We start from the raw sequence: 17,590 nt of genomic DNA, 5'->3' as shown, positions 1-17,590 counted from the left end.
ACACATAAGTAGGAAAAAGGATAGACATACACATAAATGCATATGTGGGTACGTTTACAATAGCCTTGTGGCTTGTGGGGGACTTGCCTTTGCAGTAATATCTTGCAATCGGCTAATTGATCAACTGAACCAAACCAAACCAAATTTAATTAACCAACTAATTGAGCCAAAAATTTTGTTGGTTTGGTTTTGGTCGAGTAAAAACTAGTGGTGAAATGCTTACTCCCAATGTCCGTCGTCTGCACACACAAGTATATTTTGATTTGGTCAGTTTATTATGACTTCGGCCAATTTACTATGACTTGGTCAATTGACAATGACTAAGTCAATAGTTACTCACGCCAAAAAACTCGTTATCTCTGTCTTTTTGTCGACTATTACCAACCACCACGGCACCACTGTCACTCTCTCCTGCTCGAGATTGGTTTCACAGAGACTAGAGTGGATGCAAGAGAAAGATGAAGGTGGTAGTAAGGCTAGGAAACAAATCCGAGAATCTAAACCTGTCGTAGGCACTCGAATTTGTTAAAACTCATGGACATGTAAAACCCGAAGGCGAGTTTGACCAAACCAACCCAATCCACAAACGGGCCAACCTCAAGTTTGCAAGTGCTACCTGCATCCCTTTTGAGACCGACACATTAGTATTTGCGCAAAATCATAGCGATTATTAAAGGTTGCCCATCCAACATTAGAGAAGTAATAGAAATGACACAATCCCACGCCGTAAAGAGAGCACACATATTTGGATGAGCTTTACTTACAAAGATCGAATTTCCCAAATCTATTATATTAAAACAGGTCGGTCGGTTATCCAAGGGATAAATCTGGTCGTCCATTTTATTTTAAAGATTTGATTGGAGCCTGATCCAACAGACGATAATTCATGAATAAAAACCGTTTAAACACATTTTTGTAATTACATAAATATTTTTGGGGTAATTAAGTAAAAGTAACCCACCTTTAGAATAGAGAGGAAGGGGAGGTTGTGCCCTCAAATATCTCCACTAATCCTCACGGTTACTCTTCAAGAGAGGTAAATTGATTTTGAAACTCCCTGTATTTATGTCAAAATTTATTTCAAAGATTCTAATACTAAAAAATTGTTCACAAAAAACTACTTTTCCCGAAAAACTTTTCACCATTAATTTAATTTGGATTGTTTTTGTTGGACTGAAGAAAATAAGAAATATTCGATCTAACGACGTTAGCCAAGAGGGATCTTCCCCGTCCTACGGACGGGGAGGAAACCTAGTTTTTATTAATTTCAAGTGAGTTGGGCATTGGCATTGATGCCTATGTGTTGACAACATCTCAAGGTGCCCCTCTATTGGGTAGCGCGTAAAGGCACACTCCATTTGGATAGTGTAACCCCTGCGTGAATAGTTTGTTACTCGATAAGGCAAAAAAAAACTTGACATGCTTAGATGAGTCTAGACACTAGAATTGTATGAATTACTCGACCGAGTCCACCCAATAATCTTAACAGACATATAATTTCAGAGCTCGCCTCTAATTCGATGAGGGAGAAAGTCCATGTTAGCCGACCTGACCCAACACCCACCCCTAGGTTGTAGTCCCACACTCGAACGATTATGGTATGAGTTACTCGACCGAGTCCGCCCAATAATCTTAACAGACATATAATTTCAGAGCTCGCCTCTAATTAGATGAGGGAGAAAGTCCATGGTAGCCGACCTGACCCAACACCCACCCCTAGGTTGTAGTCCCACACTCGGACGATTATGGTGGTCTAATTCGATGAGGGAGAAAGTCCATGGTAGCCGACCTGACCCAACACCCACCCCTAGGTTGTAGTCCCACACTCGGACGATTATGGTGGCGACGACAATGGTGATTGATGGTGGTGATGAAGATGAGACAGACCCTTGCCGCCGATCGTCATCCTGTTAAGAAAAATATGTCAAACACCACCCTAAGAAATAAGAAGGCAGCTTCTTAGCATAAAAACAATATTACACTACAAGAAGGAAAAATGCGCCCATGCCGGGGATCGAACCCGGTGTCACGTGCATATTGTTGAGCATGCATATGACGTGACGAGTGCTAGAAGCACGTACGAGCATATAGGCCGTAGGGCCGAATACGAGGTCGAGATAGGGCAAGAGTGCCAAGCAAGCTTCCTTAGGCCATGCACGGGACGCCCGTGGCATTCAAGACTTTGTCAAGGATACGAAGGGTCATTTGGACGAGAGTATGTCTGGTTAAAAGGATTGATGTTTCCTTGTGGAAATAGGCAAAACAAGAAGTTTGCACCTTAGGAGGGGGTGGTCTCCCTTCCTCATATGCATCCAACATATGTCAAGACCTCGTGGATGGGAGCTCGCCCATCCTTAGCATGGTATGCACGAAAGTGAGCATCCTCGTGGCGCAACCCATGAGGCCGGCCTAGCGTATGCGAGAGAAGCATATTGCACGGGTTCCCTTGTCATAGGAAATGGCTCGGGACAGTACCTGGAGATAGGTTACTGCGGGTTCCTTTGGAAAAGGTGTTGCATGTTCTCATGCCATGGCGAGGCGTGCGTCGTGCTAGCATATTCCATAAGGAGGATTGAGCTATTCAAGGGGCCAAGCCTTGATGTGCTATGTTGGGCATGAGGTAGCTTATTAGAGATGGATGCTCCTATGCCCAATGTCCGGATGGTAGCCGAGATGATAGGTGACGGATGCTTGAGACTAGATGGCAAGATCCGCATATGCGGCTTGGTGTGCTTCGCACATATGTTGGTATCCTTTATAGTGGGCGAGAGTCTATGACTCAAGGAAGCGTTATACGGGACGGCTCGAGCTATGCTCGTAGGTTGGGACACGTTGGTGTCATGCCGCATTATTGGTTGGGAACCAAGATGATTTGATAGTCGAGATGCTCCGAATATGTTCGGGAAGGCTGGCTATGTGTTAGGAGGGAATACATAGCGCCGCACGGTACGTTAGGATTTGATATTCCGCACTATCGACCCGTGTCTTTGAGCATAATATGCCGGGTCGACCTAACGTGACAAAAAGGCCGTGACAATTGGTATCAGAGCCTGATGAGGTACAGGCTAGAAATCTACTACACTCTGATACCTATTTGACAATTGGTATCAGAGCTTGATTGGTCAAGCTTAAGAGTATGGAGCTCTGATCCTAGATGAGAAATGGATGTCAGAGCCTGAGCTGCAGGATGGAGATGCACGAGTGAAGATGTATTGCATCCTGATAACCATTTAACAATTGGTATAATAGCCTAGTGGATAGGCCAACGTGTATATTGCTCTGGTCCTTGTGATAGATGGATCAAGAGCTTGATAGCTTACAAGATATGTTCCAAGAACCTAGTTGTAGTGGCAAATGGATATGTTTTGGGAGCTTGGCAGGACAAGCACGAAGATATGCCTAAGAACATGTGGTATGTTTGGAAGCATACTTCCAGAGCCTGGACGGCAGGTTCAAAGAGATGGTATCTATGCTCGAAGAGTTGACGAAGAGCTTAGTGATTCTCCCACTATGGTATGTGGTATACCGGAGTGTGTATGAAGAGCTGTGTTGAGAGCATGATTCCGAGAGATGGCTTTCAGAGTGAGATGCATTCAAGATGATAGGGTCTCTGAAGCTGTGATACAGGATGGGACCTTTGTCGAGGGATGCATGGTGCATAAGGCGACGAGAGTTCCGATGGAAGGAATAGGCCGTGTGCACGGATGCTACGGTGGTAGCTATACTTGGGTCTATGTTCCTTTGAGATGAAGGACATACGCGAGATATGAGATGGAACCGTATTGGCACAAGAAGTCATGTGCAAGCTGGAAGAGTTCAGTGTGACTTGGTGTACAAGGAGGTACCATATATGCTTGAGTCCTTTAGAAGTAAGGACAAGTGCAGAGAATGGGATGAACCGAGAATGGCACGGTGAGTCGTGTACGAGCTTAGTGTAGTAATGCTCAGTACGATTTGGTGCGCATTGGGTACATCATATGTTAGAGTCCTTTGCAGTGGACAACATGCTTGGTAAGAAGTGTACCAAGGTGGCAAGTAGAGTCAGGCTGAGAGCTTGTGGTAAGCTAGTCTGAGTAAGCTTGTTGGATTGGCATCCAAGAGTGGAGCTGTGTTGATCCGAGTAATACTTGAGCGTTAGAGCAGGGTATGGCAACAAGGTGTTGAAGGATACTCTCTTATGCTTAAGCCGAAGGTAGCATCGAGTGACTTGTGATGTTGTGAGTTCAAGCTACTTACAGAAGACAGAAGTCAAGAGTAAGATAGATGGACAGAGTACATCGTTGGGCAAGTTGGTGCTAGATCAAGGTGCTTATGTGGTATAAGTGCATTTGAGTCCGAAGAGAACGGACCTCACTTGAGATGAGACATGGATATACTAGCACAGTTGTGTTTGGTATGTCGCATGAGTGCTATAAGCCGAAACCAACATTGCAGCTTATGGACATATTGGTGTGAAGTCTAGACGACAGATTCACGAGACCAAGTGAAGTACTGATGGTAGTTGGAACCGAGTTCAAGCCGTCAAGTAATATGAGGGTCGTTGTATCTGAAGTAGATCGGCCCATGTTTGAGTTATGCATTGGAGGTAAATTGGAACCGAGTTCAAGCCTACAGTGTGCAATGAGTACGTGGTGACTGAGAAGAGATCAGCTCACGTTTGGGATTTCAGGATGGTGTGTCGTGGTGACATTTAGCATCGTCCAATTCTGGTGATAGTTGGAACCAAGTTCAGATCGTCAGAGATATATGGCAACGTCGAGTTTGAGTTCGAGTTGTAAGCCGTATGGTGCTGCATGAGATGTGTTGGAACTTATGCGGTGGTACGTTCGGATGTGTTCAAGAGGGACACGAGCCTAACAAGATGCTCGGGTTAAGGAGCATCGCCAATGATTAAATGGCAAGTGTGTGTCTGGATGTAGTCAAGTGGACGTTCCCAAGAGTATGCCAATGGTGGATGGTTTGGTACCATGTAGTTCTCGCGGAGAGAAGCTACCGTGCTCGTTTAGTGGACATCGAAGGCAACACGACAATTTCCCGAGGAAGGGATGGCATGGAGGATGCCGGGCGCATGGGGCGCAAGCGCGGAGGCGCACAAGCAGAGGCTTGTTTGAGTTGCACAGAGGTGCAGGTGCAGAGGCACAATCGAGGCAAGGGTCGTCGAGAGAGGGGCGACATTGCGAAGAGTTCAAGTGGTATACACTCAAGGGTGCAAGTGGTGATGCTTAGGTACCAGAGTGCACTTGATGTGAGAAGCCGGAGGGCGAAACGAGGGTCTCAATGAACAAGCAAACCAAGGAGTCAGAACGTGGAGTACATGGGTACGTAGGGTCTGATCCAGAGGTGAGTGACATTGAAGACGAGTTGCTTCGCGATGGTAACATTGCGAGCACATGGCAAGACGCAGTGGCGTCGAGATGCTAACTCGGGTGAAGGCAACGGTTGCTGAGGTACCAGGGTGACGAGTTGTGTCGCAGTTCACTGCGATACGCATGGCAAGATTGGTCACAAAAGCAGAGATGGAAGGTGACAATCGAGATGCCAACTCGAGGTGAAGCCGAGGAGGTGAGGTACCTGAGTTCGAGGAGCGGCGGAGGCTGCAACGGAGAAGCGACATTGAGCATGGATGGATGGTAGAGAAGACCATTATCCTAACGCATCAGTGGATGCAAAGCAGAAGACTGAAGTAATCCTGCGGGATGCCTACACGACGAGACTGTGTAGTTCGCACGGAGGTGCGGTATGCCGAAGACATGAAGGTGCAGTGGTAGCATCGGAGTTGAGGCCGAAGATTGAAGTACTCCAAACTTAGTCGACGAGGACGTCGACATTACAAGTGGGGGAGTATGTCACGTGCATATTGTTGAGCATGCATATGACGTGACGAGTGCTAGAAGCACGTACGAGCATATAGGCCGTAGGGCCGAATACGAGGTCGAGATAGGGCAAGAGTGCCAAGCAAGCTTCCTTAGGCCATGCACGGGACGCCCGTGGCATTCAAGACTTTGTCAAGGATACGAAGGGTCATTTGGACGAGAGTATGCCTGGTTAAAAGGATTGATGTTTCCTTGTGGAAATAGGCAAAACAAGAAGTTTGCACCTTAGGAGGGGGTGGTCTCCCTTCCTCATATGCATCCAGCATATGTCAAGACCTCGTGGATGGGAGCTCGCCCATCCTTAGCATGGTATGCACGAAAGTGAGCATCCTCGTGGCGCAACCTATGAGGCCGGCCTAGCGTATGCGAGAGAAGCATATTGCACGGGTTCCCTTGTCATAGGAAATGGCTCGGGACAGTACCTGGAGATAGGTTACTGCGGGTTCCTTTGGAAAAGGTGTTGCATGTTCTCATGCCATGGCGAGGCGTGCGTCGTGCTAGCATATTCCATAAGGAGGATTGAGCTATTCAAGGGGCCAAGTCTTGATGTGCTATGTTGGGCATGAGGTAGCTTATTAGAGATGGATGCTCCTATGCCCAATGTCCGGATGGTAGCCGAGATGATAGGTGACGGATGCTTGAGACTAGATGGCAAGATCCGCATATGCGGCTTGGTGTGCTTCGCACATATGTTGGTATCCTTTATAGTGGGCGAGAGTCTATGACTCAAGGAAGCGTTATACGGGACGGCTCGAGCTATGCTCGTAGGTTGGGACACGTTGGTGTCATGCCGCATTATTGGTTGGGAACCAAGATGATTTGATAGTCGAGATGCTCCGAATATGTTCGGGAAGGCTGGCTATGTGTTAGGAGGGAATACATAGCGCCGCACGGTACGTTAGGATTTGATATTCCGCACTATCGACCCGTGTCTTTGAGCATAATATGCCGGGTCGACCTAACGTGACAAAAAGGCCGTGACACCGGGTCACCCGCGTGACAGGCGGGAATACTTACCACTATACTACAACGACTTGTATGGATAAGTGATTGATATATATATATATATATATATATATATATATATATATATATATATATATATATTTGCACAACACAACCAATTTGATTTACCTCGTTCCTTCCCACTTGTATAATATGGAACAACCAGAAATTTCTCAAACATATTCAGCTGGAACTATTTTGGTCCCCATTCTACTATTCTAGCATTCTCTCGTATACTACAGCCAACAAGGTCCTGTCACAACCCATCTCTGAGATACTCAGCTGGAACTATTTGGTATTTAGTGCTTGAGTCCACAAAAAATTGCTCTTAGCTGCGTAGTTTCTAACTCCTACACCCTGTACCAAGCGATCCTTGAGGATAGCTTCCAGGGCGAGAGAAATTTGCGTGACCAGATTTGGATGAATCAACGATTGATTTGTTCTTTTAAGCGAATCCCAACTTGCAAGCATCAACCCACTCCCCACCAGTGTGCTGTGAGAAGTATATTCTCCAAAGCTGGTCCCTTAAGTTGCCAATTCGTAGTGGATAATGCTCCCAGTTACCAATCAAACCTCACTTAGGGCACATTTAACGCTCTGATCTTGAGGGTTGTCGGTCCATCAACTGGATAAAATACCCACAATACAAGTCAGTGAAAGTTCCTCCAAGAGCGGGTTTCGCGGGAACATAAAGCTCAACGCTCTCTAAATTCTCATACTTGAGAAAAGTCTTGTTACCATATCTTGGAAATCTATCCAATACCCTGTCATTTGAGCTGCCACTAAGAACTTTTACAGTCAATTGAGGAACCCCTCGACTCCCCTTTCTTGTACAATATAGCTCAGATATTCAAAACAACCATGACGCCTCCCTGCTAAGGTATGTGGCCGGCAGAGAGACATTTTCCTTCTGAAAAACCATGACTCGTATGAAGGCAAATAAATGTCGTCTGGATGGAAGTAACATGTTGGTCCATGATGTTGTATGAGCGCATAGACTTGGGCTTCAACTGGTGTGGCATGTAGAGTGGGATCAAAGTTCTTCAAACACGAGACGTGATTTAGAAGGGTGAACCCACTGCTTGAATAAGTTTGGTTCGCTAATGGTTGTTGACCAGCTCTTGCCACTCAGAAACCACAATTAGCCAAGTTTGTTGGAAGTATCATATGAAACCAATGTCAAACTGGTTTTCATCCTTCTCGCCACCTCTTCAAGCTTGTGGTTTTCGGTAATGTTGGTGGCGGTAATTGGTGGTTCTTGCTGCAGCTTCCACCAGAGGTAGCAGTTATATACTAGTATATTGGTTTGCAGGGTGGCTAGAATTTTCTGTTCTATGTACAAGAAGATAGGGGTTAGTACTTAAAGCTATGTCAAAACAAGGTAGCCAGTTCTACCTTGTGACCATTCTCTAAAACTCACTAGTTTCATCTATTTTAAAGGAGCTTCCTAGTGATAACCCGCTATCGGACCACTGGTGAGAGGACTCGAATAGATTCTTTCTTTGATGGAGGACTATTAATACTTCCATTACAGAAAATAACGAGATGGATAACATACAAAGAAAAAATTTGGTCATACAATACAAGAATCAAACGAACATATGAAACTTAGAAATGAATATATTTCTATTGCGGTCAACATTCCAAAAAAGAAACAATAAACTTCAGAGTCTTCCCACCAAGGCTCTAACATATAATCACAATGTTCATTGGAATAAAAATAAAAACACAACTACAAGATAAAATAACAAATATAACCTACAAAGATACTACTACTTCTGCAACTATTATGTCGGAAAATAAGAGAAAAAAACGTTGCACCATTAATTGAACGTGTTTCCAAAAGAAAAAAAAAAGAACTAAATTGTCGGGAAAAGAAAAATAAAATGAATTTCCTCTATACCATGTAATTTATTCAGTTTCGCAAGAACTGGTCTAATCTCCTATACCTCCTCCACACTCCCACAGTTGGGGCCAGCCAAAAGAATCTATCTCAGGACAGGAATTCCTACAACAACACGGATGAAAATTCATTAGGGTGACAACCATGGCTTCGGTAATGGGTGGACATGCACAAAACGTTAACATTTGATAATAGTAATAACAGTAACAACAATAATAATAATAATAATAATAGATGTAAACCCATTATTATCTGTCAAGTCCGTAAACAGGACTACGCTGTAGAAATCGAGGCAGAGTAACGTCTCAGTCTTTTAGCCAAGTTGACAATCTGGGCTACTCAGTAGTTGACGAGGCAGATGTAAAACTCATAACACGACTCTAAAGACAAGTCCCTATTTATCCGACTACCTCCTGTACAGTACAAAAGGATTGTAGTATTTTGTACCTTACGGCTTAAAAATGGTGATGTGTCATAAGTGAAAGTAACTTTAGATGGGGAGGAGTGGTTTTCGCTCATCTAGTCCGACGCGATGGCTAGCCTGGGGTGAAGAGAGAAGAATAAGATTGTTAGTTCCAAGCCATCGAAAAGAGTCAAATAATTTTAATCCAAAGCTTCTTACTTCGTCATTTGCTCCTGCTGCCATATCTATGAACGATGTCTCGTTTGGCCTGATAGAAAACAAGCAACAAAGATAGTAACTCAACTGTTAGAATATAAATTAACTTCAATGCTTTGGGGATTTAGACTCGAATGGTGATTATTCTTTTAGAAGATTCAACTGAATTTTACTTTTGAATGAATACATCAAGGATAAAGAATTTGGTGAACGCTTTCGTACTTAAGTTGAATAAATTTGTTTCTGAAAGCTAGCTTACTAAGAATAGTATGATAATTTTTTCATAGGCTAACCAAAGGGCACTCACGAATTTGTATTTTACTTCAATCTTTACAACCTTGACAACTTGGTACCCAAGTAGAGTTGCGAAAATAAACATAACATTGTGATTTGTGAAGCAAAAGACACATACCTATGGCCTTTTTGGGCATCCATCATCTCCATGGTTTCATTTTGTGGTTCATCTTTGACTTTCGCAAGAGGTGAAAAGAACTGAAAGGAAAACAAAGTATAAAGAGCAGAACTCATTAGAAACCGTTAATAGTTAATACATGTATAAAAAAAAGTCCATGTGTTTTTGAAGTATAAAAATACTGGGGTTTAGTTAACAGCTTACCTGATGCATTGAGATAAACACGATAGAGATTCCTAACATAAAGTTAATTGTGAGTGTATGACCAAACAGTGCAGCAGAAGCAAAGCCCGTGAAAATCGTAGCCACAGTTGATGAATATTTCTTCAATATTGTGTCTGTGTACATCAAAGAAGGCCCTCGTTGAGAAAGACTAACAGTACAAAGCCTTATTCTTGTACGAGTATCAATTACTACTAGCATGAACACAGCATATTTTTCCAGGAAATAAATCATAGAAGAATCCTAACCTGCGTATTTGAAAAAGAATGATGACAGAATCCCCTGTGCTGCGTTGTTGAATATTAAAAGCATGGTAGCTTTTGAGTGTCCTTCCAGGATATTAAAGCTCCCGGGCCCTGGAAATGCATAGATACAAATTTCTTAACTTTGTGAAGTTCACACAAAATAAAAGAAGTGCTAATTTCAATTATAGTATGGTTTATATCAGCACAATACCATAAAAAAAAAAGATAAACCTAAGTAAGAACTAAGAAATATCGACGATGGAACAAAAACAAGTATCCTGTGGCATAGAACTATTACTGTGGGTTGCCACTGACTCAATGTATAATTTTTAGGGTCATTAAGAAGTAACGCCATCCCAGTCTTCCTGTTTAAGATAGCTTAGACACTTCAGAGTCCAGCGAAACTCAACATGCATAAACTTCAGATTTCAGCCTAGTCTTTCTATGTTCGTACCTTTGAAAATTGCGATACCAATAATGGCGATGAAGTTGAATATAGCACCGTACCCATATAAAAATATATTCTGCAAATGAGCAAGTAGGGCATCTCATGTTAGAAATAAAATAAACCCCATAAAAGTGTTGAAAGTACCCCCTATATGTCTTTCTACAGACTCATTGGCTCCAGTGAATACTGTAAGCACTTTGAGATGGTTAAAGTGCAGAGCAATTTGATAAACCAGACGAGTGATGCAACAGACCATTTGGGTAGTACTGATCACTTATAACAAGTTTTAAGCTCAGAGAAACCAATAATTGAAAGTACCGGAAAGCATCGTGGGTATAGAAAAAAAAATCTTGTCGTTTAGCAGTTCTAATTTTGTTGACCCACTAGTTCTTTTTGCAGAGTACATATCTGGAAGATGTATGCCAACAAGTCCTGACTCATTTACATGGATGTGGTCGACAAATACAATGAATGACAAATAGTGATAAAGAATAACCTGAAGATAAATATTTGTCTCAAATTGGCTCTTCAAAGCATATTCATTGAAAACTGATGCCATAGACGGAACTGTCACCTGTAAATTAATGCCCCACAAAGTATTATGTATTAGATGAGATTCTCGGAGACAGCGAGATATATAAAATTGAGAAATAATAGGAATAAACGGAAGGCATCTGAAACATGGTTTAACGTAGAATTGAAGAGACAAAAGAGATAGTTGAGTTGAAAAATAAAAAGATAAGGCCATGGCCAGGTGAAGCTTGGGGAAGAGATTATTGACATGAAATAAACAATTGTCTAGCGGCAAAATCCAGCACATGAAAATTACACTCTTACAGAAATTGATATCAAATTTGAAGTAGAAACCTGAACCAGGTGATATATCACAGTTACTTACAAATATCAAGGTAAATATATATGCACCGGTTGCAATTGGAAAATCAAAAGAAGTAGCACCAGCAGGTAGTGACTGTAGCTGGTTCACACTAATTCCAATAAGCAACAGCCCAAGAGCCTCCCACTGCCGCAAAATAGGTAAAGTCAAACTCAAACTCGTCAATGATATACAGATCAAAATAAGCATAGCCTGACATGCAAAAATAAGAAGCGATGAAAAATCTAGAACTGAAGTCCTACAACATGGTAGGAAGTCTAGGACACAGGTTCTAATAGATCATGATGAAGTTTAGTCAGATGATCAAGAAGAAACAATACCTAATCACAAGCCAAAACCAGCAGACATAATGAACCAGACAAAGGGAAGAAAATAGTCATGTGTTAAGCCCGAGAAGGGAAGTGGGCCTTCCATTGCAAGATCAAGTTTATTTGACAGTTGATTCAAGTCAAAACACATATGAGATAACAGATCCCTTTATCGAACAATATGATCTCATTTAGTCTAAGTTATCTCAATGACGTCTAGATAAGCTATAATTGAACTACTTTCTATTATGTTACGGGAAAAATCTGAACCCCAATTAGATATATGGAAGACTGCTGGGAGGTTTGCACTAACCTGAATTACAGAAAGTCGCCGTTTCATGACTACCTTCAACAGAACAGCGATTACCAAAACCTGCGTGTTTTTGCCATTTACCCAATGAATGATCAAACATAAATTCTTGATACAGCACATAGGCATACAAATAGGAAATTTTAAGGAAAATATTTGTATAAAGCACCAAAAAACGAGATCAAGCGACATCCACGTATACCAATAAAAAAAGGGAACTTAATAAGAACAAGAAATAAAATAAACCAACTTCTGATATATGAGTTGTCCCCAGCTCTAAAGCAACTAAAATAAATAAAACAGATTGGGCCACCGAATCTCCATCTAATTTAACTTTTTTTAATCACATCTGGGGAGATGATCGAATATTTTCCTTGAAGTTAAAAAAAAATGATTTACAATCCATTGAACTTTCCAACAAAAACTTTTACTACAGGAAACCCTTGCCATCTACCGCTCTTGGATTTAATCATTTCATAACAACTCAAATATAGAAAAGAAGAAGGCACTGAAAATGAACAGATTTAATTCGACCTAAAGCATCAAACTGAAGGGATACTACAACCGATTTCAATTCATTCAAGATTCAAGACCTTACACTATTCTATCTATTCAATCGAAAGCCTATTGAAATAGATTTCATTACCCCAAAGCATAACTAAATGTTGGTGACCATTTAATTGAAAATGGAGTCAGAAGCCAAACTTGATATGCAAGATTTATTTTCAAAATCTATTTTGTCAACGCTACACGAATTAAAGCTTCCAGCAAACCAGGACTCCAGAAACTCCTCGGTTATACTCAACAAAATTGTACTATAGCAAGTCTATTGCATTAACATACAAACAAAAGTACGGAGGAAAACGTACCTTTAGGTTACTCAACATCTTAACAGTTGCAGGATTGAAATAAAGCTGCAATGTAGGTACAAATAGTATTAAGCCATGTGTGCCAAAAGACCAATTGTACCATTCTAAGTTCAAAATAGCGGATTAATTGAAAAGTTACAACGTAAAAATCACAAAAAAAAAAGCACGTCTAAAGTTGAATCACTTAAAATACATTCTAATTCACTACAAGAGTGACATGTAAGACGCAAACGTTCTTACGTGCCGTACAGCAAGATGTATACCTGCATAGTGAACTTCAAATAGTTATTGATGGCGTAGAGAAGAGCGGGGACAGCGAGAAGGACATTATTACGAGCTGCCTGCATGTAAACAAACACAGCATCAGAAAAAAAAGCACAAAGGTGTAACCTTGGTGACTTATGTAACAAGGCATTCGGAACGGAACTGCACTGGGAAAATTTTATACATTAAGAATATAATATAAAAAAAAGTATAAAAAAAGGAGAGTCTATGATGAGCGTATAAGAGAAGAAATAAGATAAAGAAAGCATCAATCGAACAAATTATGGATTCCACACGGGTTGAGGAGTTTTTGGTCATGGCCCGATAACGTTGCAACTGTAGATCAGTAGTAGGACAGGAAATGCAAGCTCGACCTCTGATTTAACCTAATATTTGACTATACCTAATCGCAACTGGAGGAGAAAGTAGAAACATACAGAAAAGTCCATTAGGAGGATTCTGTATTGTTACTGTTTGATAATGCAGAAAACAATAATAGCCCTGTAGAAAACATCCTCCATTAGTAGTTTGATGTCAGACAATTATATTTTCGAAACATAACAAAGAATAACAGTGACGCTTCATAAGTTAGAAAGGGTTTTTCTAGTTTATTTTTGTTGAAATTGGAGGATAAATTTTTTCTTGCAGGATAGACAGTGGTGCAAGAACCTAAGGCCTCACAAGCTGAACAGCATATCGCAGTGCTCTAGAAATGACTAAGAAAACTATTGTGGCTTCTCAGTGCATTCCTATGATAACGAAGCCAAACTCGTTGATGTTTCATAATTTATTGCAGAAGAGTGATGTCTTAAAGATATTCTTTCGCTTAACACAGAAAAAAAACTCAACCATGACTGGATGTCAACAATCAACATTATGCAAACTCCAAATGATAAAATCAAATGACCCAAAAGCATATGTTTTTCAGTCATACAGAAATGCTTAGGGTTTACCTGCATAAACGTGGAAACCGATAGTATAGGTTTCTCCCCAACCTTCTGGCGTCTAGACTGCATAATCAGAAGCATAGACAAATTAGTCCTAGTGTTTCTGGAAAATATGAAAAGAAGGGTGGCCCTCAAATATCTGCTAAGCATGCATAATATCAGAGTAGTCGATCATGTGATGAGCCATAACGCAAAGCCATCACTCTCATTTTCAATCATATTCATTTTCAGCAGGTATTAAAGGTTTAACCCATTAAGAAGAATTTCAAGGCAATGCAACGTAAGCTCGAGAAATTGAGCATTGGAGGTATTATGCGTTTATGCCTATGAAAAAGCCTTATGACTAAATCCATTCTATTGAGATTTGAGATAAGGCCTTTGGTGCAATCGGTTCTCAGAATTCTGTTATCAAAGCTTACCATGCAGCAGTAATCGTTTACCATCCAATATTGATATTGTCGTGCCCAAAAGTCCTCAGTAGCGAGAAATACCATTCGGTAAAACACAACCCTTCTTAAATTTTACTAGAATGTAGAGGTAAAATGAGACCCAACTCTTCTTAAGTTTTACACATTCTCTTAAAATAAAGCATAACAGAACTCATTCTAAAGACGTTGCTCCTGCAGCAGATATGATATTCCTCTTTCATTTAAGCTTGGAAACATAAACCACAGACTACAAATAGATACAAATAAGAAACCAAGAGATTCATTTCTAAGTTAAGAATGAAGAAATAACAAATACAATTACCTGAAACAGGAGCATAACGATCGCAAAGAGGACCTTTGCAGCCTCGGTCAAGAAGTTCACACTAACTGGACTAAACTTGAACTTCCCATCCACCTTGGACATAAAAACCAATATAGGCTGGAAAGGTAAAGTAATGTCAAATAGTTAATATGCAGGCTTATATACATTCCATAAGTAGAAAATTACGAGCTATGTAGATATGGTACACATAAGTTTTAGAACCAACCGATGTTTCTTTGATACAACTATAATTCAGTCTAGCTTAACCCAAGGAATTAAATTTCAATATTTAGACCAAAATATTTCTATTTCCATGCCTACCGAAATTTCCACCGAAACCGAAATATAATTACTTTTTCTTAACATGCCTGATCGAGGACTTACACTTCGAAATTTCGGCCGAAATGACCGAATCATTTCCATTTCCATGCCTACCGAAACCGAAATTTCATTCATTGGCTTAAGCAAGAGACTACATTTTGACAAGTATAACTAAGCAAGCACATATGTGAAATTACATTGAGCTGAGCATACTGGATTACCACGACCATGAAACATCCAAGAGAACTCGTTTTGGGTAGAAAATGTGATAGTACTTTAAAACCCATAAGATAATATCATGGGACACTATAGCTACCATCCATCAACCAGAAAAATGAAATAGTCAAAAAAGATCAAACAAGGTCCTCCCACCTGCAAACCGACCAGCATACAATCTCCCACAACCAATAGGACATTGAGGGCACGTGTCTTTGAAGATATCTTGCTCCTGTGCCTGTCATACGCCCTTGACACGGTCTTGGTAGTCGGCGACAACAATTTGGAACGGCAGACACTGCATTCTACCATCCCTTCCTTCATCGCCGCAACAACAATGTATTAAGAAGAATGGAACTGTGTATACAGCAACAAAAATGTCCAGGGGGAAATGCAAGAATCAGAACGGAAAATCATCAAATTCTGAAAATATATTGACAACAACACACAAAAGATATATATTATAGGCATCAAAACCATTACACAACAGAATAAAGACAAACTGTGATCCACTTACTGAATTGTTAAACATTTTGACACTGACCTATTACATAAACAATAAAAGGATCAAGTACAACTGACAGTTCTTAGCTTTCCAGTACAAACACACATTCCAGATGCCTACAGCCGTTTTTTTAAGAAAATTATGTCTTGCCATTTTGAAGTAGAAAACGAAGTCGGAACATGTCGCACAGAAACAGTACCCTACCTTGACGTATATAATTCCGAGATGAATGACTGAATAAACAAAGAAAAGCACTAACAACGACACCTGAGGGTACCCCATGTTCAAATTAAGACCTAAAGAATATGTAGCATGGAAAAATTATATTTTTTTCAATGGGAAAGGAGAATATAGCTTTAAACTGATACAAGATGTGGAATTAAATGAAAATGAAGTCTGGTGAACTAGATGTATCTAGCCAGACCCAGACAGCTATCTTGGTATTTGCTGATTAGATCTTGATAAAAAAGGGTCAATTTTCGACCAAAAGTTCATTCCTTTAATAGTCAAAAAAGCTTTAATTTTCAAGCAAAAGCTAAACCAAACGTAAAACTAAAACCTTTAAACTTAACCATAACCATTAAGCTTCGTCAGATCATACTAATGAAAATTATGTAATTTCATTGCCATAAATTCAAATAAACTGTGAAAGGAGAAATCACGTACCAGCATTCCAATGAAAATTCGATCAACTGAAATTCGATAATATCAGATCTCACCACCAAAACACCAACCTCGATCAATCAATCAACAAATCGAACTGAAACAGATAACAGAGAACCAGATTCAACCTAAACCAATAAAATCCTTAGCTTTCTTTGATGAGATTTAACTGAAATTTAGACAAAACCACATCCAAATCAATAAGACTCAAAAAAATCAATCACCGACCTAGTTCAGGTAAATAAAACACTATCAACTCACCTTTATCCGACAAGATTCAAATAGCTGGTAAACTGAATTTCAACAAACTCCGATCAGATTCAAGCGCTTTAGTATAAAAAAGAAGAATGTAAAAATCGTCGATCTGGTTTAAATAAGACCAGCTTTGACGGATCTAGAACTGAATTCTAGGGCACACAAAGATGATGCGTTAGGTTTTTAAAGGGGAAGAAAATTATAGGCAAAACATCTCTCTCTTTCTCTCTCTAACTTGCTTTGTTTCTTTCTCTTTCTCTCTCTAGTTTTGCTTAAATTTTACAACATTTGTGGCAACTAATACATATATCGGTCGCATTTCTGGTAGGAGTTTTCTTATAAGGAAGACGAGATAGGAAAAATAATAATAATTAGTTTCCATTAATACCCTTGTTTTTTACTAAATTTACAAACGATATAACTACTTCACCGACGTTTGTAACGTTACGTTACATACGATTAAATGATTAATCAGGTTCTTCAGTTACCAACAAACGTTACAAACCCGATATTGACTTTTTTAAGGGAATAGAATATTTGGTGGATTTTGCTATTAAAAC

At 40.4% G+C, this 17,590-nt stretch overlaps 1 protein-coding gene across 4 annotated transcripts; it reads right to left on the bottom strand.

Annotated features, from left to right (window-relative positions):
* Positions 1–8,480: 8,480 nt before the first annotated feature.
* On the bottom strand, positions 8,481–17,364 carry LOC147559818 (CMP-sialic acid transporter 2-like). 4 transcript variants are annotated; one of them, XM_086661766.1, is made up of 17 exons: positions 17,037–17,364; positions 16,779–16,944; positions 15,764–15,925; positions 15,071–15,187; positions 14,327–14,383; positions 13,373–13,450; positions 13,110–13,154; positions 12,244–12,303; positions 11,626–11,748; positions 11,224–11,301; positions 10,734–10,803; positions 10,283–10,390; positions 10,017–10,150; positions 9,813–9,892; positions 9,404–9,452; positions 9,229–9,322; positions 8,481–8,886 (listed from the first exon to the last, which is right to left on the bottom strand). In XM_086661766.1, exons 2-16 carry the CDS (start codon positions 16,782–16,784, stop codon positions 9,272–9,274), a joined length of 1,218 nt encoding a protein of 405 aa, XP_086517892.1. In that variant the 5' UTR covers positions 16,785–16,944; positions 17,037–17,364; the 3' UTR covers positions 8,481–8,886; positions 9,229–9,271. The 4 variants fall into 4 exon arrangements, with proteins under 4 accessions (XP_086517892.1, XP_086517891.1, XP_086517890.1 ...); XM_086661765.1 differs by having other exon boundaries at positions 15,764–15,964; positions 16,779–16,872; positions 17,037–17,358; XM_086661764.1 differs by having other exon boundaries at positions 15,764–15,964; positions 17,037–17,356.
* Positions 17,365–17,590: the final 226 nt, after the last annotated feature.

The sequence above is a fragment of the Eschscholzia californica genome, unplaced genomic scaffold (genome assembly GCF_041429995.1).
Source record: "Eschscholzia californica isolate CP2 unplaced genomic scaffold, dmEscCali1.0.p SCAF_2, whole genome shotgun sequence".
Lineage (NCBI taxonomy): Eukaryota > Viridiplantae > Streptophyta > Magnoliopsida > Ranunculales > Papaveraceae > Eschscholzia > Eschscholzia californica.
Note: the sequence above shows the minus strand (reverse complement) of the source record. Positions and strands in the feature narration are given on the sequence as shown.